Source organism: Mytilus trossulus, chromosome 2 (assembly GCF_036588685.1).
Source record: "Mytilus trossulus isolate FHL-02 chromosome 2, PNRI_Mtr1.1.1.hap1, whole genome shotgun sequence".
Taxonomy (NCBI): domain Eukaryota; kingdom Metazoa; phylum Mollusca; class Bivalvia; order Mytilida; family Mytilidae; genus Mytilus; species Mytilus trossulus.
In genome coordinates, this window is record NC_086374.1 from 3,720,494 (window position 1) to 3,744,308 (window position 23,815).

The 23,815-nt window shown below is 31.8% G+C and overlaps 1 protein-coding gene across 6 annotated transcripts in view; it reads right to left on the bottom strand.

Moving 5' to 3' along the window:
* Positions 1-23,815, bottom strand: part of LOC134706291 (E3 ubiquitin-protein ligase ubr3-like) — a 40,920-nt gene that overhangs the window by 16,187 nt on the left and 918 nt on the right. For 5 of the 6 annotated variants that reach the window (XM_063565082.1, XM_063565083.1, XM_063565081.1 and 2 more), the window contains exons 2-20: positions 22,750-22,963; positions 21,951-22,087; positions 16,180-16,326; positions 14,798-14,905; positions 10,998-11,131; positions 10,332-10,560; positions 9,394-9,800; positions 8,419-8,703; positions 7,868-7,920; positions 6,696-6,835; positions 5,240-5,388; positions 4,501-4,570; positions 3,908-4,004; positions 3,347-3,494; positions 3,077-3,175; positions 2,520-2,706; positions 1,696-2,161; positions 1,254-1,351; positions 725-880 (exon numbers count right to left, since the gene is read on the bottom strand). In XM_063565082.1, the coding sequence (XP_063421152.1) occupies positions 725-880; positions 1,254-1,351; positions 1,696-2,161; positions 2,520-2,706; positions 3,077-3,175; positions 3,347-3,494; positions 3,908-4,004; positions 4,501-4,570; positions 5,240-5,388; positions 6,696-6,835; positions 7,868-7,920; positions 8,419-8,703; positions 9,394-9,800; positions 10,332-10,560; positions 10,998-11,131; positions 14,798-14,905; positions 16,180-16,326; positions 21,951-22,087; positions 22,750-22,963 (3,324 nt within the window). Of the gene's footprint in view, positions 1-724; positions 881-1,253; positions 1,352-1,695; positions 2,162-2,519; positions 2,707-3,076; positions 3,176-3,346; positions 3,495-3,907; positions 4,005-4,500; positions 4,571-5,239; positions 5,389-6,695; positions 6,836-7,867; positions 7,921-8,418; positions 8,704-9,393; positions 9,801-10,331; positions 10,561-10,997; positions 11,132-14,797; positions 14,906-15,635; positions 15,744-16,179; positions 16,327-21,950; positions 22,088-22,749; positions 22,964-23,815 lie in introns of those variants that run through there. The other variant, XM_063565084.1, reaches the window with a different exon arrangement.

Genomic DNA, 23,815 nt, shown 5'->3' on the forward strand with positions numbered 1-23,815 from the left:
TATGACCATTTAGATTGATTTTAACATGTTTTATAGGCCATCTCTATGATTGACAGTCCGTATTTTCCTATCCGTACCGTTCATAGGTCCATAATTTATTGTAGTGTTTATCAACAAAGATTTTGCTTTTCAATTCAATTTTATGGAAAAACGAGCAGGAAAGCATATGATTTTTTTTGGACCACTTGATAGATCTAAACCTATGGATTCAGGAAAGGTATCACTGTAGTTCATTGAAATTTTCCTTTAGACCAAATTTTGGAGACTTTTGTGACATGTTCACCCCCCTTTTTTGCTATATTTTGTATCTAAGAATTGCAGTTTGTTGCCATGGTTACACCCAAAAGGGATTATATTTCACCCTTATGACCATTAAAAATCAAATCTATGGAAGATTTCTTTCTACAAGTATATACATGCATAACACACATATAAAGCCTTCTTTGTTAGACAGGAGGGGAAAGAGGGTGTTTAAAAATTATGAGTGTCAATTTTAATTTTTTTTCCTAACTGTGTATTGCTACCTTATGGCATTTGACAAAGCAAATAATTGCTTTTTTTTTAGACAAAAATACCACAAAACTATTGATATTTATGTTATAGGTACAATTCTAAGGGAGAACTGTGTATTGCTACCTAAACAAATAAATACCTCTCTTTTTTCTATGTTTATACAATAATTTTGGAATGGGTAGACTTAATATGAATAAATAATGATACCCACCACTTGTGGCTTGCATCAACACTACCAAACCAATGGTTTTGTCTTCTGTTGATGGACTACTGTGACCACATATAACACACTCATACTCCTTTTCTTCACCAGGAATATATGAAGCATTCTGAGATTCTGACGACAAACTAGGTTTAGGGTCATCATCTGAAATAGAAAACAGTGTAAAAATGCCTGGGTTCCTAGGCATAGCTTATACAATTTATATCATTTGATTATAAAAACAAATATATTTGAAAATGATTGTTTAAAGGTAAAAAAATATCCTTTTTGTACACATCATTTGCTTTTAAGATATGAGCTATGTTGGATAGAGATAAACCTTATGTTTTTTTTTTTTTCAACCCTATGTTAATGAATATAGGTATACATGCACTTTCAAAAGGTTGATTTCTATCTGTAGTAGCTAATATCTTTTCTAGGACACACAACATCTATCATGTTTGTTGTCAACATGATATAAAATCTCTTTTTCCAATCTCTTTATTATGACTGAGATTAGACATGAAACACCACTTACCAGATGTATCAGCTTCTTTATTCTGTTCCATGAAGGCTTTCTGTTTGTTGGCAAACTGTTCCATAAGTTTCTTCTGTCTTTCTTTGGCCTTCCTCCTCCTGAAACATAACCGATTATTGGTCTAATCCAACGTTATACATTAAATGGGAAACAAAGAAATCATTACTTTAATGAAAAGATATGCTTTTATTTTATGCAAAATGCTCTGAAAGTCATTAAAATTCAAATGGCAGCAAGGTAAGAAAAGTAATTCAGTTAAAAAGTGATATTCCATATAAAAGGATCCAGATTTCAAGATATATTTACAAAACGATCAGTTATGCTTCAAAGTGACAAAATCAAGAAAGGCCACCATAGTATTAGATCAGAGAAGAAAAAACAAAACATATTTCTTACTTACAAACTATGACTTTATTCATACCTAGACATGTTTGTAACATACCTTTCTTCATCTCTTTCTGAGTGTTTCAGGTTGTCTTTCTTAGGACTCGTCACACTGTACAGCTCCTCAATGTTCCTGGCACAAGTGGTACTTTGTTGAGATAACTTATCTAGAACTCGACCAATAAAATAAGGTCCATCCCCAATAGGAGCATCCCCGATAGATCGATTAGACCTTGACAAGGGAATATATTGTTCTTCTTTCCCAGATAACTTAGCATGAAGTTTAAACAGTAAAGATATTATGCTTTCATTAATTGGCACATTTATATATTGAGCTTTATCAGTTTCTACACCCTTATTTTCATACTGTGAAGAGGCATGTTTGGCACTTGTAGGAGAGGGTAACTTATGAATGGGAACCAGTGGGAATGGGTCGTTGTCAAACTCTATTTCTGTAGGAACAGGCACAGGATTAACTGCAGGTATCTGTCCTGAATGTGCTGCAGTGATAGGTCCTCCAGATACTGAAAAAATAATAATAATAATGTTTAATCATCTCTGTTTTAACAGGGCTATTAAAGACTTAAATGACATACTACGATTAAACTTAACAATAATGACATTCATAAAGGTATAAAGTATTTAAGCTGCAGTAGCATATACTTGTATGTTTAGAAAACGAAGATAAAAAACCTTTGTTTAGCCACAGATTAAATAATTGTAACATTCTTTGTTTATTCTCTAATACTACCTTTACATACTTAGACAGAGTTCATATTTCATCTTATTTGAAACAATATAATTTTACAAGAAGAGATAATTTCTGTGGTATGTTTACCAGAAACACAAAATCCAGTTGGTAATGTCAATGTGTTCACTTACTTGATAAAGAACTAGGAGCTAAGTGAAACATTTCTTCCAGACTAGAGAGAAGTGAGAATTGCTTATCTTCAATAGGAATGGGCACCATTACTTCTCGGACAATCTCCTTAGCATTCTGTAGAATATTACTACCAGAAAACCAGTCATTGTATTGTTTATCATGGACTAATCCATTGAAACTTCTAATCTGAAATAAAGTAAGGTTGCAAAATTTCTCATTAAAATATATGAATTTCCTTAAATTCAAAATCTCTTTCAAAAATCAGTCTTAAATTATACATTTTGCTTCAGTAGAATAACATATTTTTATAAAGGGTATTTTTTAAGAGTGAGTCAAGGACTCAGATCCCTAAAATATTTTCTTTTGCCTCACATAATAAATATATTTTTTTTAATATTCAACTAAGACTTTCCACACATGATATGAACCTAGCAAACACAACAGGGGGTTTAAAATATTTACTGCATATATAACAGAACCTTTGTGGATAGAATACTGTATAACTTAATATAGCCTATATCTATATACATTAATGGCATAGTAAATAGATATTTACCTTCCTACTAGTATCTGGCGGTGGTAAACACAACGATAAATCCATCAGGTGAATGGCATGGTATAAAATACTGTCTGGCATACTTGTCGACATTAAAGCCTATCAAACAAAATTAATACATATTAATATTGTTTCTAAGAAAATCATTTCTTTTATTCATCAATAATCCTTTTGTTTTTTAATAACTAATTTTTTAGGAATCGATGATAGAACAAAAATTTTCTTGTGTCAAAATAGTTTCCATGAAGATATTACCTTATAAAATCTTACCTTATGCATAACAGTGAACAAGAAGGAGTGCATAGTTCTGCAGTGCAATATCTTATAAAGATCTTTGTACTCAGGATTTATTTCCCTTGGACATCTGAATGGTGGCCATGGTGACGCTTTCCCTTTGAATTTTCCAGTCTGTTTTACACTGTAAAATAATAATATTGACCATAATTACAACTAGAAAAATTATTCAATAACAAAGGGTCCTTTTAACGTATTGATATAAGCATAAGTTACTGTACAATTGATACTAAGGAATAATGATAGATACAGTAAGTTTTACAAATCAAATAATCAAAGGTTTTATCTTATTCATAATTTTCTCTCAAGTATAATAAATTTTAAATCTTCAACATGAGAAACTATTTAATTGGCAGCAAGATGTTGGACATAGAGAGATAGACACTACTGCATTTGATAAGCAGAAAATCCTTGTTATCACTTTATTTAGAAAAGATAATTTGAGGTTTGTTTATTTTCTATGATTGAAGATGTAATTTTGATGTGGATATGATTGAAGATGGAATTTTGATGTCATATAAACCAAGAAAAGCTTACTATTCTGTATATCTGTCCATAGATGACTGTAAGTCTTTCTTGTATAAAGCTCTCATTGACACATGGACTGGGTCAAAATCTTTCTCCCAAATTTCACCTGACAAATACAATATACATGTATTAGCATTAACATATTATATATTTACTACTGAATATGGTGTCTCATTAAGAAGCAGTCAGTCAGTTTTTCAGTTATATAGACACTGCATCCTGTATATATGTGCTTGTCCCAAGTAAGGAGTCTGTAATTCAGTGGTTGTCGTTTGTTGATGTGTTACATATTTGGTTTTCATTCATTTTTTTGTACATAAATCAGGCCATTAGTTTTCTCATTTTAAACGTTTTACATTTGTAATATCAGGGCCTTTTATAGCTAACTATGCAGTCATTTGGCCTCTTGTGGAGAGTTGTCTCATTGGCAATTATACCACATCTTATCTTTTAAAATCACATACTGTGAACTAAGTAAACTTGTCTAACATTGTAAGGTATTTAACATTTGTAATTTTTTCGTTTATACTTTAAAAAGTTATTATTTGGTAGTAGTATCTCATTACCTGCTTCCTAACAACACTATCATACAGAAGTCTAACCTTTAGGCTTATATGTCCCTTGCTGTAATCCACCACTGGCTTCTAGATTAGGAGCTTTATAATCTGCAACCTGTAAATTACATTTCAATATTGTATTCACGCAGATCAAATGATAATAGAGTTGAAACTCAAATAATCATTTTTACCAGCACATTTTTGCACTTGGAAAATTGTGAAAGGAACTAATAAACTCAAGTGCTAATACCAAAAATAAATTAATGTAATGCTCAAAACTTGAGGTTAAAAGAAATGTACAAAAAAATACTATTGAAGATTATATTAATGTTACCCTTAGAAAGTCTTAAATGACATTACTGTATATTTTATAGTTTTAAGGTATGGTGAGGCATTACATTTTTTCTTATGCCATCCGGACTATGGAAAAGAGCCATCAACTTCATTTTTTTTATATGATTAAACATTGTTCAAAATTTTGCTATTACACATGTGTACAAAAATTTAGGAATAAAATTCGCTTATACTGCATATTTCATTTGAAAGTAATAAAAAATCAAGCAAATAAATTAAGATCTTGCTCAAAACATATGCCAGAAAGAAAGTAAATTTAAAACAAGATCAATTTTGGTAGTTTTCACCTGTAGCTAGATTTGTCTGTGACAAACAGAATTCAAATATATTTCATAAAACATTTTTGTGTGGCACAATTGCCTATATAGGGTTAAATTCTAAAAAAAAATACAACGCATATTCTCATAAACATCATTTAGAACTACATTACCTCTTTTAGAGTAGGTTCAAACAATTCCTTGCCATGACCAGTCATACCAGATTTTTCTGGCATTAAATCCATCAGTTGGCTGTGCTGTCTGTCTGCCATACATAATAATGTAGACATTTCTAGTCTTGTTAAGTTAACTTCTGTAATTCCTACAATAAGTATTGTAAACCATTATTCAAAGCTTGTTTTGAAATGAAATGTGTACACACTGTTACATGTGGCCTTCTACACCATCCATAACTGAACAACTCTGAGTGAAATGTGTACACACTGTTACATGTGGCCTTCTACACCATCCATAACTGAACAACTCTGAGTGAAATATGTACACACTGTTACATGTCCCCTTCTACACCATCCATAACTGAACAACTCTGAGTGAAATGTGTACACACTGTTACATGTCGCCTTCTACACCATCCATAACTGAACAACTCTGAGTGAAATATGTACTAATGTTATATGTCGCCTTCTACACCATCCATAACTGAACAACTCTGAGTGAGATATGTACACACTGTTACATGTCCCCTTCTACACCATCCATAACTGAACAACTCTGAGTGAAATATGTACACACTGTTACATGTCGCCTTCTACACCATCCATAACTGAACAACTCTGAGTGAAATGTGTACACACTGTTACATGTCCCCTTCTACACCATCCATAACTGAACAACTCTGAGTGAAATGTGTACACACTGTTACATGTCCCCTTCTACACCATCCATAACTGAACAACTCTGAGTGAAATGTGTACACACTGTTACATGTCGCCTTCTACACCATCCATAACTGAACAACTCTGAGTGAAATGTGTACACACTGTTACATGTCCCCTTCTACACCATCCATAACTGAACAACTCTGAGTGAAATATGTACCAATGTTACATGTCGCCTTCTACACCATCCATAACTGAACAACTCTGAGTGAAATATATACCAATGTTACATGTCCCCTTCTACACCATCCATAACTGAACAACTCTGAGTGAAATATGTACACACTGTTACATGTTCCCTTCTACACCATCCATAACTGAACAACTCTGAGTGAAATGTGTACACACTGTAACATGTCACCTTCTACACCATCCATAACTGAACAACTCTGAGTGAAATGTGTACACACTGTTACATGTCGCCTTCTACACCATCCATAACTTAACAACTCTGAGTAACAATACTACTATAGTACATAAGTCTATTTAAACAAAACAAGTACAAGGCTTTATGATTTGAAATGCTACTTTTAGTAGTTTGATAGATTTGTCACAAAATAAAAATTGCTAACTCAATGGAGCATGCCAAAGTTGAGTCTGATAGTGACTCCATAGATCAACAGGTTTTTTACAACAGGATAGTTTCTTCTAGTGTAAAAAATTTAAAGCCTCTCTGTTTAGAATACAATTAATTGACTTCATATCCACTCAACTGAAGTAGATATACTACCTAGATATGTCCTGATTCCTAACAATGTACTGAAGTAGGTCAATACAGCATCTACCATAGCTGATTCCTGGTCTCCTTCGAGCTTCACATTCATAGGAGGTGGTGCAGTGGAGTAGGATAACCAATTGTCTATGTGGAACCTGGAACACAAATAACTTATAAACACATGTACATGAATGTTCTACTTAAATATAGTCCAAAAAATAACACAACTACTGGTGTCATTTACTATCTGTTCAAGATAATAGACAACATTCAATAAATAGTTCTTTCCTACAATCAGCTTTCCACTATAAATAAAAGACTCTAATCTTATAAATTATTTTTAACAGGTAGTATATTGGGAAAATTACATTTATACATTAAAGCAATAAAGTGCCAAGTACAATTTATTCAAGTCATTTATCAATAATATATAATGCATTTATTGTACTATTTTAACAGGCAAAATAATGGTTCTTATTGTCTCTTCTCCCTTTAAAATAACTGTCACTAGAAAAAGTTATGTTCTTCCAAGTGTCTCTTAACGTTTCTGATTTTAGTATGAATTTACTCTTTAAAATATATTTAATATGTATATGCAACTGACAAAGTAATATTTTTTAATGACAATATAACAAAGAGTCGTACCGATTATCAGGTTATCCGCATGTTGATATTGTAAAATATCAGCTGCGAGACATAATATGAAGCTTTTTGTCGAGTGAGCGTAGCGAACAAGATCAAAAAGCCTTCATATTATGCCAAGCAGCTGATATTTTACAATATCAATATGCAGATAATCTGATAATCGATTTATCAGGCTATATTTGCGTGTTTCAGAAGTGTTTTCTTTGTTTCAACAGCACACAAAAGATGACTTGATAAGTTCAAACATTATGACGTTGCTGATATGGCCGGGTCAAAGTTATTAAGGCCGGGTCAACGTATTTGACGTCACAAAGACATGATACGGAATAATATTTAGAGCTAAACAGAGTGATATAGACAGTGGAACGACCGATAAAAAGACTTACAGTCCAGTGTAGACAGAAAGTTTATCTAGAGTTATCTAACCTTTCTAAAACTGTTCTAACAAAGTAATCTGGATCAAGTTTATCTAGAGTTATCTCACCTTTCTAAAACTATTCTAACAAAGTAATCTGGATCAAGTTTATCTAGAGTTATCTCACCTTTCTAAAACTGTTCTTACAAAGTAATCTGGATCAAGTTTACAGGCACAAATCTGGAATAGTAAATATTATTTGTATTTACCTTGTAAGATACTGGACCAAGGAAAACAACTTTAAAATAGGCAGCTAAATTATCACATGACTGATTTGAACTGTTAACCAATGACAAAGTATAATTCCTCTATGATTGTAGTTTGGGTAATGTAAATGCTGCTTTTTGTCCTATATTAATTGTATACAATGTATACAAATTTCTCAAATTTGCCGAATTAAATTTAGGATCTGCTTTAATGATGCAATTTGGTCAACGCTTTTACACCCCAATAAAGTTACAAAAAGAAGCATTCAATACTTAAATAAAACATTGTTAACAGTTTTAATCTTGTTGTAATGTGCCATAATCACTGAAGATCTTCCAACAAACTTTCTAGATATAGAACAACAAGAAAAGTGCTATCTTCTTTCTTAGTATATCATGTGTATATAATGCATGTTTATTCCTTATCAATGTATTTAGACAATTGATCAAACTAAAAAACATTTCCAATTACCTGCATTAAATATAGGTCTGCATCTACCATTGAGTAACAGAAATGACATTGTATATAGGTCATAGCTTGACCTTTGATCTGTAATCCATTTCTAACCCACATTTGGCTGTAGATTTCAGCAATCCCAACCTGTATCTGTAGTGGATGTATCAGTAAGGTCTTTAACATCTTCTCTGTTAGAGTTATATCTTTGAGATGGAGTCCCTGAATCTGTATACCTTGCACCATAAAGCAGGCTAGATATCTATGTAAAGGCAGATGGAATGTCAACTGGAATGGATTTGGCTGAAAGTAGAGATTAGATTTTAATACATATTCAATGCTGAAATTAGAGATTTGATTTTAATACATATTCAATCTGCTGGTAAAAATTCTCATATTTCTGTTATAGGTTTAACCTTCATAAGGAAATATTTTCTGTGTTTATTCATCCTTTCACTTCATTATTACACAGTTTTTGTGCTGATTTTTGTTTCGTTTATTTCCCTTATGTTTACACTAGGTACCATCGCAACAATCCTGTGATGGGTTCATGCATTAATTCATGATGTTTTGTTAACTCATTGTATTTACAAAATCTAACAGTTGATAAAATTGAGAATGGAAATGGGGAATGTATCAAAGAGACAACAACCAACCCATAGAAAAAACCACAGCAGAAGGTCACCAACAGGAAATTCCTGCACCCGGAGGCGTCCTTCAGCTGGACTCTTAACAAATATATTCTAGTTCAGTGATAATGAACGCCATACTAATTTCTAAATTGTACACAAAATACTAAAATTAAAATAATACAAGACTATCAAAGGCCAGCGGCATTTTATGACTTTTGTGGATCATTAGGGCATGTCTTTAGAACAGTCTTTGTTAACTATATATCTTTATTTAGGTTTTCCATTGATGCATTGTTGCACTATCATGACTATACATGTAGTGTGTTCTGGCAAGTTTTTATTGCACTTTTTGTTTACTAACCTTTATAGAATCTTTACAGTTAATAGCATCATACCAGTCTTGTAGTGCATTTAGACATGTCTTTATCATAGATTTTGTCAGCTCTGGAGAATCCTTTAATTTACAGTGCGAGATCAGTGACCACATTGGTGAGGACGCCATTTCTAACTCTGCAGAGAATGCTGCATAATATGTTTCTGATTCAAATTCCACGTGCTGACTGAGTTCTCTATTGTTCAGGTTCATCCCCTGAAGGTAGCTCAGTAGATCTAACCACATGGTAACCAGTCTAGTATCTGATAAGAACTTAATTGTAATTGCCTTATGAGAAAACAGATTAATCAGATCACTAACGATTGGCCAGTAGCAATGCTCTTTCATGGCTATGTTTGCACAATCAACAACCATGTGAAAATTGGATTGGGTATCTGAAAGGGAAAAAAAAACAATGAAATGTTACACAATGCAATATTTTCAACATATACCAGTATTTGTTATGCCTTTCAAAAGTTTCCCATGAATTTATTTTTAAAAATAATGCCATAATATCTGTTTTTGTTGGGGCAAATATTCTATACTGTAGATCTGTAATATTTATTCAGTAGAAACGATATTATAGCATATTTCTTCAATATGGGACTCATAATATTTTAAATGATCTTCTTTTTCATGACAGCTTCACCAGAAAAATTGAATTGCCATACCTATTCATAATTGCTTCATACTCTACTTAAAATTCTAAGACTGTAAATTTTAAATCTGGCTAGAAAACAGTGTATTTTTTTTACAAAAAGTCAAAATAGCAGGTAAAATTATTTTGACTTTCCAATGTAAAATATATTTCAAAGGCTTAACAAATTGATATTTCCTGTCTCCTGAACCTGTAAATAACCATAAATATAAGCAGAAATCTAGTGATGTAAACCAAGTAACTAACATCTACACTTCACCATACTAACCTTGTAGAGAACTCTCTGTCAAAATACTCTCCAACATGTTAGTCAAACTAACAATCAGAATGTAGAGTAAGTTATATTCCTCCACCATCTTCACCGCCAGCACCTCGTTGCTGAATAACTGGACACTAATGTGGACTACTCTATTAGATATAGCAGGTCTGTTTAGACCATTAATTAGAACCAAGGTCATTCTACTATAATGTCGGATAAATGCTCTGGTAAATGCTTCCTGAAATAAAGTTGTGAAAATTGTAGTTTTAACATGAATATCAATGTGTGACTTAATTGACTTAAACTGATGAAATTGTACCAATAGTTAGCAGTATTATTGGTATAGAAGTACTAACTAACCGTAACAGAAGCAATCACCAGATACATGTAACTGCTGTAACCTTGACCTTTAACCTATCAACTCAAAGATGACTATGGGTCTTGCCTACCTAATTTGCACCATCAAATGATTGGTAGAAGTTGATCATACAGCTCAAAATATCTTGAAACCAAAATTTTAGCACTATCTTTAGCTGCTGTAATCTTGGTCTTTGACCTATTTACCCCATTTTGTGAAGTTTTAAAATATATGTTATTAAATGTATATAAGAATTTATAATATGAAATAAATATCCATTTTTGATTACAGAATAAATATCAGAGAATTATTCTTACTTTATAATTGTCATCAGGCAGCAGACTCAGAAGTAATGTGACCATTTTCTGTGGGAATTCATACTTCACCATCCAGAATGTAAGTTCATCAAGTAATGTCTTATGTACCATTTCCTGAGAAAGACCTGGCATTGCTACAAAAATAATAAATTGGTATAAGATCAAGATGCATAGAAGACATGTTAGCCTAAATAAAAAATGCTTTTTACTTTTTAAATTGGTAAATGTGTTTCTTTATGTATTCTTTTTGTATTCTTCTCACTGGTTTAACACATATGTAATCATATGGACTCTGGTGCATGGGAATCAAAATAAAATCAAAGAGCTGAATAGCTCTGAGGGGAAAGACGGCCCTTGTTTCTATTTAATTATGTTTTTGGAAAGGGGGGTATCTTTTGATAGTTTTCATATGAAGAATGAAAAAGAGAACAGCTAGAACATGTAGAAAGGTTGACAATATTGAAATCAATTGTTGTTTATGTAATTTCATTTCCTTAGTTTAGGATTCAATTTGGACCAATGGAAGAGATCTGGATCTTCTAAATCTAAACATTTGATTAAAGTTGATAGCTAATTATCTAAAACTCAACTGAATTCTGTCATTTCACAACAACTACAATATTTTTTGAAATCTTGATTGTGTACCACTGAACTGCAGGCTAGGGCCATTTTCCATTTTTTTGTGACAGTACTCTTGGATTTTTAATTTTTTTTTATAGAAAGTGTGGACTGAAAAATCTATTCAGTTTAAATTTCCATTGTTAAAGTTCCGAGTTACAACTCTCATCACAGGGAAACAGGTACTAATAAAAAAACAATATGAGTGATGTAAACTGTGTGAAGCTTGTTTCCAAATCTTAATTTTGAAATATTTGTAAATAATAAATATGTTTAAACTACAAAATGCAAATTTTTATTATTTGTTTTTTTACCATTACAATGATTATGTAGGTACACAAAAATTTAGTTTTAATAGAAGACTACTAATCCAATGAAATGTCACATTTGAAGTGTTTAAATACATTAACTTTTATTATAGTGGATAATTACTCATCAATTGATGTGCTCCTGAATTGGAGGAAGATTCTCAGAATTTTTACAGAAAAAAGTGGTCTCACTAATTAGAGACAAGAAGAATTTTAGCGACAAGAAGCGACAAGAAGAATTATTTTTTCTTGTCGCTAAATTGTCTTCTTGACGCTTCTTGTCGCTTCTTGTCTCTAATTGGTGAGACCCGAAAAAAGTAATAAAATCGTTTCTTTCCCCTGTCTCATGTAACCCCACGATCTTTGTTTATTTTGAAAGTTGTTGACCTACAAATTAAAGTATTGCATGTTGATGTTTAAATCATCTACAGTAAACAATATTATGTTTAGATTTAACAAATACAAATTTGTAATTCGTGCACGATCTCTATAGTCCGTTTGATTTCTATAAATCTTCAGAAATTAATTCTTAAAAATTCATTTTTACTAATAAATAATTTTTTTCTTCATGTGTGTTAATGTATGATATATACGAACTCTGACTATGAAAGTCATAATTTTGAACCTATGATAAAAAAAGTTTCTCATTAGGTCTCTATGTTATTTCTATTTAAATTAATATTAAATACTCAATGGAGTAAGTATGAGTAGTGTAACAGCCTTCCATTCAAAACAAAAACATTAGACATGTGCTTTAAACCTGCTTTTTGTACCATGTGACTTTACTCATTTAAATAACTCTGGTCATGGGATTACTGAGCTTTCTGTATGCAATGAGAAATACACAAGCCAAACAGAAAACTCAGTAATCACATGACCAGAGTTATTTAAATGAGTAAAGTCACATGGTACATTGAAACAGGTTTTAAGCACATGTCTAATGTTTTTGTTTTGATTGGAAGGCTGTTACACTACTAATACTGACTCCATTGATTATTTAATATTAAATTAAAAAGAAATAACATAGAGACCTAATGAGAAACTTTTTTGATTATTGGTTCAAAATTGTGATTTTCATAGTCAGAGTTCGTATATATCATACATTAACACACATGAAGAAAAAAAATATTTATTAGTAAAAATGAATTTTTAAGAATTAATTTTTGAAGATTTATAGAAATCAAACGGACTATAAGAATGATTTAAATAACCAGTGAACTGAGGATATCCCTGCTTCTTCCAAGAATGACGTCACTATAAAATACAATGTAGGTTGGATATATTTAGAATATCTCGTCATACTGATTTTTCCGGATTGTAAAATAAACGTAAATAGTGTAAAGGAGAGTTCAAGATACGATAATTTCGTGTGAAACAGAATGGAAATGTGTAAAAAAGTGTTTAAAGTCAAACTATTCATTTCTGGGTCTCCTTCTCTTCAATCTAAGTAAGATTTGTTGGGGGGTTTTCCACACTATAACATGTATAAAAACAAAATGAATGATGTGAGGGAGTGTCACTCTGGTCAACCCCATAGGGGATTGACGGCTTGAAGCCGTCTTTCCCAAAAAATCTGAAATTTTAATAGTAGTTTCAAGGGAACAGTTACTTTATGGTCCCCCTTATTTAACAATCTATAACTATCATAAAGCTTTATCTAATATTCCTTTGATGTTCTGAAGACACCTATGAGTCAGACAACAGTATCATTTTTTTGATTTTGTAGAACTTTTATTCATTTCTGGGTTTTTAATACTTCTTGCATTTGGGAAAAAGAAGAAAAACCGACCAACACAGACTTGTTTTGAGATATTGTCAATTATACCTTCTAATTTATTTATCAATAAAATCTAAATAATTAAAGAATTTAACTTTGCTTCAAAAGTTATAATACAACCTGACATGGATAGAAAAAAAATCTTGGTAAAACAAGCAAAAACGACAATCAGTGTTGTATGTGTCAAAATGGGGTGTACTTCAGATTATGCATTCATAAACTTAACACATAAAACTACATTAGGAATTCAGGAATTTGTATGCTAAGGAATGGTGTTCACTCTAGCAGAACATGTTTTCTTTTTTTTTTTTATTTATAACTTTAATGTATTAGAGCTAGCATTTTTATGAAAGTCTCAAAATGTTGAAGATACTTGGTAATGGCAGCATATCAATAGTGAAATAACAATATGTTTAAATGGAGGGTAACATATCAATAGTGATATAACAATAATGGTATGTTATAATAAAGGGGAGCAAACTCATGCAAATATTTACCACCAAATCGAAAAGCTGGAAAGTTGAAATCATTTAGATAATGATATTAATCAAATTTAATCTTACTATGAACCTTTGTCATATGTGTGAAATTCAATTTAAGAGTAAGCAGCTTTTTTTCAACAACTTGAGACAGGAGCAACAATGAATAATTTGATTGAATATGCTAGGACAAATCTCTATTAAATCTATAGTTCCAGAATCTCTTTCACTTGGCATGGGTGAGGTTGAGTTTAAATATATTTATGTATAGCGGATTCGGAAAAAAGTTTTGCAACTTATAATAATTCTTTTCCACTTTGCAGGTGCGAGTGCTACCTTGTGGTGGAATGAGCCTGCTCTTTTACGAAATCTACAAGGATGTCTTTAACATGCAAGAGATATGGCTCTCTCTTAACATGGGTCAGACATTTATCTCCCCTTCCAACGGACTATCATCGTTGTTTCTTCAATCAGCTTCCAAATGCTTCAGCTGTTTTTTTACTTTTATTTTTAGTAAGAACCAATACTGTATTTTAGCAAGAGGTGCATTGGATGTTTCATTACTAAATGTCCTTTATAATTCTATTTTAAACCCCTTTACCTCAGCTTTATACTTACTTTCATATTCATCAAACCCTTTTGGTGTAGTCATGTTATCTAATGCAGCATTATATCTTTTCTGGCTGTCAACAAAATAACTATTTGACCCATCTGGTAATAAGGTTACTGAAATATGATAAAAATATAGAAACAAAAGAGTTAAGATGCTATTTTTCTCATTGGCTTAAGTAAGAATGACTGAATATGTTCAAAAATTGTACAGGTAACCATAACTTCTTTTTTCAAAGTTTTCAAAATATTTTTGCATTTTTTTTCAAATTTTCAACAAAAAAAAAGAAAAAAAACGTGATTACTGTGGTATGGTCTTCGATGAACATTAAGTTATATGGAAATATATAACAACCCCAAAAAAATAAGGGTATGGTGATATCTAATCAAAATCATAATAATATGTGTGCAGCCTACATGTATATAGATTTGCAAACATTTTGTGAAGATTCCTAGTTTTTGATTGAAAATCCTCAGGAGGCATTTGTTACACAACATTGATATTGTACTTTGAAAGCTTTGCTGATCATGATGTGATTATGTTCTAAGGTAAGGAAAAAAAGAAAATAGAATTGAAATATATTTGAAATTATGTAAATTTTGGAAATACGGTTTCATGAACAATAAATTACAGCCCTCTAAAGTTCTTTTAAGATGTAATGAAATAATATGTGTCAATTGTTTATTTAATGTATAACTCTGATATATACAAACCTTTTGTTAACTCCTTGTACAAGGCATTGGAGTTTAGTGCCTGCCCAGTGACCCTTCTCATGGCTGACTTTACAGAGTTATCTCCCTGTAGTGTTAGATACCACCTTAATGTATAACTCTGATATATACAAACCTTCTGTTAACTCCTTGTACAAGGCATTAGAGTTTAGTGCCTGCCCAATGACCTTTCTCATGGCTGACTTTACAGAGTTATCTCCCTGTAGTGTTAGATACCACCTTAATGTATAACTCTGATATATACAAACCTTTTGTTAACTTCTTGTAGTTGTACAAGGCATTAGAGTTTAGTGCCTGTCCAATGACCTTTCTCATGGCTGACTTTACAGAGTTATCTCCCTGTAGTGTTAGATACCACCTTTATGTATAACTCTGATATATACAAACCTTCTGTTAACTCCTTGTACAAGGCATTAGAGTTTAGTGCCTGCCCAATGACCTTTCTCATGGCTGACTTTACAGAGTTATCTCCCTGTAGTGTTAGATACCACCTTAATGTATAACTCTGATATATACAAACCTTCTGTTAACTTCTTGTAGTTGTACAAGGCATTAGAGTTTAGTGCCTGTCCAATGACCTTTCTCATGGCTGACTTTACAGAGTTATCTCCCTGTAGTGTTAGATACAACCTTTATGTATAACTCTGATATATACAAACCTTCTGTTAACTCCTTGTACAAGGCATTAGAGTTTAGTGCCTGCCCAATGACCTTTCTCATGGCTGCCCCCATATCACTGAGTGTGTGTAGAAATGTTAAGAACTGGTCAGCATCCGGCATGTCTAACTGATATGTATCCTTCATCTCTGTAAATATACTCATCTAATGTATCCACTGATTAATTGATTAGTGTACAGTTAATGAAGGGTTTCTGGTCTTTTTTAATTTATTTGAACAAAAGAGGTCTCGTAATTTGATGGTTATTAGAAGTTACATGTTGGTTTTTTTCATCTGTTCATGCATTGTAACTTTTAAAACTCTCTTTGGATAATAAATGGACATCTTCTTGAATATTTAGTACAGAAAGTTTTAAGTATTTGTGATGTTATAGTAGCCCACATTTTTAAATGGATGTTTTCCTAATTTTCAATCAATAAGAAATACATCCTAATCAGCATATTTGTATTGAATTGATATTTTTAAGAAACAGAAATCTCATATTTGATTCTCAAAAGAAATATTCAATATATGTAAATACTCCAATGTGTTTGATGTTGTAAAGACCTTTGAACAACACCATACACATTTAGTTATTTTCAAGAATGCATTGTGTATTGTTGTCATTATGTCCTGTCAGGGGCCCTTAATAGGAAAATAAAGAACTTTGAACTTGAATATTTCTTCAAGAATCAAATATGAGATTTTTGTAAACAGGAAGCAGATAAGCCAGGAATCTGATCATATTTCATATAGAAAAGCAAGTTCACAATCAATGTAAAGAATAAGAAGATGTGGTATGATTGCCAATGAGACAATTCCATGAAAAGAGACCAAATAACAAAGAAAAATAACAACTATTCCATTGAGAATGACAACAAAAGGTAAGGAAATTCTTATTTGTAGTTCCCTAGAAAAATGTGACAAATATTTCAAACATGACCATTATGTTTTAATGAATAATATAAGTAGTAGGTGAACAGGAAGTAAATAAGTTATAAACCTAAAAATACATCATCAAGTAAAAGAAGTTCACATTCATAATTGTTACCAACTTCTGGAAGATCTTATTTGTAGTTTCCTAGAAAAATGCTACAAAACATTTATACATGGCCATTATATATATGTAAACCTGATATTGTGATTGATTAGCAGAAAATATGACAATGAATGTAAAACTTCAATACAGGATATAGCATATACATATGATGACTAATAACAGATTCCAGGAAGATAAATCTTATTTGTAGTTCCCTTTAGCCATGATAGCAAGAACTAGAGGGTCTAGAGAGATTGTGTCTCTTAACTAGGTCCATACATATCTCCAACAATGGACACTCTCTAACATTGTGGACTAGAATTAAACATGACAAAAACAAAACATACTTCTTTCCAAGTATGGACACAACATTCAAGCTGAATCCAGCTCTAAATTTGGATTGTGAATAAATAGTTGACACAGCATAGGTTTCTGACACAGAATGAATGTGTTCTAATGAACTTAAAATTTTTGTTTTCTCTTAGAGCAATTCACTATGCTGTTGAATATTAATCCTCTCAAAAAAATGTTTGAAGAAATTTTCTTTTTATTTATGAAATTTCAAATGAGAAAAAATGAACCCAATTTTTTTTTCACATCCCCCTTTCCCTTATTCCAAAACTGATCTCAATTAAAATTTCTAATGGAGTTTGCAACAATAAATACTCATTTTTAAATACATCATAAAATATTAAGATGTAAAAAAACTGCTTGTTATCACTGAATGGTAAAGATTGTTTTAATTTATCAGTTGGTAGTAAAAAGTGAATATACATGGTATATTGTATATAACAAAGATTTAAGTTGATTCTGGACAAAGAAAGATAACTCCAATTAAAAAAAATCTTGCTATTTAGATATTTCTTGCTTACTATTCTGGACAAAGAAAGATAACTCTAATTAAAACAAAATTTGCTATTTCACAATATTGTGCAATTAGATATTTCTTGCTATTGCGCAATACTGTGCAATTGAAAAGACTTGGTATTGCACAATACTGTGCAATTGAAGATTTCTTGCTATTGCGCAATACTGTGCAATGGAAAATTTCTTGCTATTACATATTACTTAATATAATAATTTTAGATCCTGATTTGGACAAACTTGAAAACTTGGCCTATAATCAAAAATCTAAGTACATGTTTGGATTCAGCATATCAAAGAACCCCAAGAATTCAATTTTTGTTAAAATTTTGGACCTTTTTGACTTTAATGTAGACCAATTTGAAAACAGGACCAACCAGATGCTCCGCAGGGCGTAGCTTTATACGACCGCAGAGGTTGAACCCTGAACGGTTGGGGCAAGTATGGACACAACATTCAAGCTGGATTCCGCTCTAAATTTGGATTGTGATTAAATAGTTGACACAGCATAGGTTTCTGACACAGAATGAATGTATTCAAATGAACTTAAAATTTTTGTTTTCTCTTAGAGCAATTCACTATGCTGTTGAATATTAATCCTCTCAAAAAAATGTTTGAAGAAATTTTCTTTTTATTTATGAAATTTTAAATGAGAAAAATTGAACCCAATTTTTTATTCACATCCCCCTTTCCCTTATTCCAAAACTAATTTCAATTAAAATATTCTAATGGAGTTTGCAACAATTACTACTCATTTAAATACATCATAAAATATTAAGATGTAAAAAAACTGCTTGTTATCACTGAATGGTAAAGATTATTTAAATTTATCAGTTGGTAGTAAAAAGTGAATATACATTGTATATTGTATATAACAAAGATTTAAGTTGATTCTGGACAAAGAAAGATAACTCCAATTGAAAAAAATTCTTGCAGATATTTCTTGCTTACTATACTGGACAAAGAAAGATAACTCTTAATTAAAAAAAAAATTGCTATTTCACAATATTGTGAAATTAGATATTTCTTGCCATTGCACAATACTGTGCAATTGAAAAGACTTGCTATTGCACAATACTTAATATAATAATTTTAGATCCTGATTTGGACCAACTTGAAAACTGGGCCCATAATCAAAAATCTAAGTACATGTTTAGATTCAGCATATCAAAGAGGCCCAAGAATTTAATTTTTGTTAAAATCAAACTTAGTTTAATATTGGACCCTTTGCACTTTAATTTAGACCAATTTTAAAACTGGGCCAAAAATTAAGAATCTACATACACAGTTAGATTTGGCATATCAAAGAACCCCAATTATTCAATTTTTGATGAAATCAAACAATGTTTAATTTTGGACCTCGATTTGGGCCAACTTGAAAACTGGGCCAATAATCAAAAATCTAAGTACATTTTTAGATTCAGCATATCAAAGAACCCCAAGGTTTCAATTTTTGTTAAAATCAAACTAAGTTTAATTTTGGACCCTTTGGACCTTAATGTAGACCAATTTGAAAACGGGACCAAATATTAAGAATCTACATACACAGTTAGATTCGGCATATTAAAGAACCCCAATTATTCAATTTTGATGAAATCAAACAAAGTTTAATTTTGGACCCTTTGGGCCCCTTTTTCCTTAACTGTTGGGACCAAAACTCACAAAATCAATACCAACCTTCCTTTTATAGTTATAAACCTAATGTTTAAATTTCATAGATTTCTATTTACTTATACTAACGCTATGGTGCGAAAACCAAGAAAAATGCTTATTTGAGTCCCTTTTTGGCCCCTAATTCCTAAACTGTTGGGACAGAAACTCCCAAAATCAATACCAACCTTCCTTTTGTGGTCATAAACATTGTGTTTAAATTTCATTGATTTCTATTAACTTTAACTAAAGTTATTGTGCGAAAACCAAGAATAATGCTTATTTGGGCCCTTTTTTGGCCCCTAATTCCTAAACTGTTGAAACCAAAACTCCCAAAATCAATCCCAACCTTTCTTTTGTTGTCATAAACCTTGTGTCAAAATTTCATAGATTTCTATTAACTTAAACTAAAGTTATAGTGCGAAAACCAAGAAAATGCTTATTTGGGCCCTTTTTGGCCCCTAATTCCTAAAATGTTGGGACCAAAACTCCCAAAATCAATACCAGCCTTCCTTTTATGGTCATTAACCTTGTGTTAAAATTTCATAGATTTCTATTCACTTTTACTAAAGTTAGAGTGCGAAAACTAAAAGTATTCGGACGACGACGACGACGACGACGACAACGACGACGACGACGACGACGACGCCAACGTGATAGCAATATACGACGAAAATTTTTTCAAAATTTGCGGTCGTATAAAAATTAAGAATCTACATACACAGTTAGATTTGGCATATTAAAGAACCCCATTTATTCAATTTTTTATGAAATCAAACAAAGTTTGATTTTGGACCCCGATTTGGACCAACTTGAAAGCTGGGCCAATAATCAAAAATCTAAGTTCATTTTTAGATTCAGCATATCAAAGAACCCCAAGGATTCAATTTTTTGGCAAAATCAAACTAGTTCAATTTTGGACCCTTTGCACCTTAATGTAGACCAATTTGAAAACGGGACCAAAAATTAAGAATCTACATACACAGTTAGATTCGGCATATCAAAGGACCCCAATTATTCAATTTTTGATGAAATCAAACAAAGTTTAATTTTGGACCCTTTGGACCTTAATGTAGACCAATTTGAAAACGGGACCAAAAATCAAGAATCTAAATACACAGTTAGATTCGGCATATCAAAGAACCCCAATTATTCAATTTTTGAGGAAATCAAACAAAGCTTAATTTTGGACCCTTTGGGCCCCTTATTCCTAAACTGTTAGGACCAAAAATCAATACCAACCTTCCTTTTATGGTCATAAACCTTGTGTTTAAATTTCATAGATTTCTATTTACTTATACTAAAGTTATGGTGCGAAAAGCAAGAAAAATGCTTATTTAGACCCCTTTTTTGCCCCTAATTCCTAAACTGTTAGGACCAAAACTCCCAAAATCAATACCAACCTTCCTTATGTGGTCGTAAACCTTGTGTTTAATTTCATAGATTTCTTTTTACTTATACTAAGGTTATGGTGCGAAAAACAAGAAAAATGCTTATTTGGACTCCTTTTTGGCCCCTTATTCCTAAAATGTTGTGATCAAAACTCCCAAAACAATCCCAACCTTCCTTTTGTGGTCATAAACCTTGTGTTAAAATTTCATAGATTTCTATTCACTTTTACTTAAGTTAGAGTGGGAAAACTAAAAGTATTCGGACAACAACGACGACGCAGACGACGACGACGCCAACGTGATAGCAATATATGACGAACATTTTTCAAATTTTGAGGTCGTATAAAAATGATTATGATACATGTATGTAGTATTGTCATTTTGTTTATTTTCCTTGGTAACATCTTCTGACATCACTCAGACTTCTCTTGAACTGAATTTTAATGTGTATATTGTTATGCATTCACTTTTCTACATTGGCTAGAGGTATAGGGGGAAGGTTGAGATCTCACAAACATATTTAACCCTGACGCATTTCAGCGCCTATCCCAAGTCAGGAGCCTCTGGCCTATGTTAGTCTTGTATTATTTTAATTTTAGTTTCTTGTATACTGAACTAGTATATATTTGATTAGGGGCCAGCTGAAGGATGCCTCCGGGTGCAGGAATTTCTTGCTACATTGAAGACCTGTTGGTGACCTTCTGCTGTTGTTTCTTCTATGGTCGGGTTGTTGTCTCTTTGACACATACCCCATTTCCATTCTCAATTTTATGTAGTATTATAAATATAAGATAATACTTTTGACTTTAACAGGATGGAAGATACCAACCTTCACTAGAATTGTCCCTCAAATGATGAAGTAATCTTAGAATTATCCTGGGCATCATTATCTCTGCTACAACCAACAAATCCTGTGGCGGAGTAAAATTCTGTGTCTGTCTGTCAGGACCATGCCGAGTACAAAACCTAAAACAAAAGGGTATACATAACAAACTAGATCATGTTCCTATCATATTAAAAGCTGGAATAATGACATTGTAAAATAAAAAGCTTAACTTAACTAGACCTCCATTGCTGCATGAAAAGGACTGAGGTAACATGTATACTGAATAGAACTAATCCTTTCCATAGAAACAAAGAAAAGTTTGAAAATATTTTCCTTGTACAATGAGTGTTTTAAAGTTTCAAACAATCTGAAAACAGAAAATAGCTGCATTGCTTACACACCACAAAGTTCTCACTATAATCAAATTCTAGACTAAATACGAAATCATTTCCTTCCATAAAGAAGCCATGAAAATTTGATGAATTTTTACTTCCAAGTCTTTACGACACACAGAAGAAGGGACAGAGAGCAGAGATTACTATATCTGTTTTTGCTGTTGACGATGCAGGCAACAAAGCATAAAGACATCCTTGTAGATTTCGAAAAAGAGCAGGCTAATGCTGCTACAACTACAAGGCAACACTCTCAACTGCAAATATATATGTTGCAATAACTTGTATAATTTGTATTCCAATCCACTAAAATAATATGTTTCAACTAACAAAACATAAAATGATTATAATGTCAACAAAGGAACACTGATTTAATGTCTATTAAAGGCATAAATATTGCATTTCCTTACCCTTCTTTTTTCATGACACTAACATCCCCACAGTCACAGGCACCTCCAGCTTGGCTACGGAACATGTTGAAGTCATGCCCTTCATGATTCCCTGCCTGGAAACAGTCTGCACATAACGACATACATGGTGATATACCACATGTCCTACACCTATAGGCCACAAAATTAGCTGTCCACACTAGACCACATATCACAGCATTGTCATATCTTCTAACTGAAAGTAAATTTGTTATCAATTAAATGTATACTGAGAAAATGCTTCAAAAACAAAAAAAGGGCTCACACTAGCTTGTGACTGGGGCAGTGGTTGCTTTCCTGTCTGTCACTTCAACAGACTATAAAAAGTGATATATAGTCCCCATGTAGTTCCCGATACTAGCTTTCAGTCGCTTTCGTCATCAGCAATTTTCAATGTTTACTAAGAGTCATGAGTGTGAACCCTGCTTTGTTTTTGAAAGCATATGTATTTCCTAATAAAAAAAACAATTTTTATCATTTAATATCTTATGCATAAAAGTTTGAAAACAGATAAAATGCTTACAAAGTTTATATTATGTAAATAAAATTTTACACCCTGTCTGATAACATGGTTAATGTTTATTTTTTTCTGTTATCTTAAAATATCACAATAAAATCATGAAAATATGTCCTGAATTTTGGATTCCTTTCAAACATTTTGTCAAATAACTGGTAATGACTGAGATTTTCTTTGGGAAGTTAGCATGTTTTTTATTTTCAAGAACATATCCATTTTGTAGGTCTTTTATATTTTAGTTATATCATGTATATCAAGGATTTGTATTGTCATACAAATCCATGGTTCTATAAAGTCATGAAAGTTGTGTATTTAAACAAGTCTAAATTGAAAACAATATATCATGTACATTGTACATGTACATATAACATTTGTATAACATGTATAATGCAAATCATTCGTTGTCATTAATTTTCTCTTATCCTGCATAATGTGTCATGTTGTATACATATATGTTATAATTTACACCTGGAATTAACAATACCATGTTTATCATATGTGCCTTATTTATTTAAATAATTCAATTATACA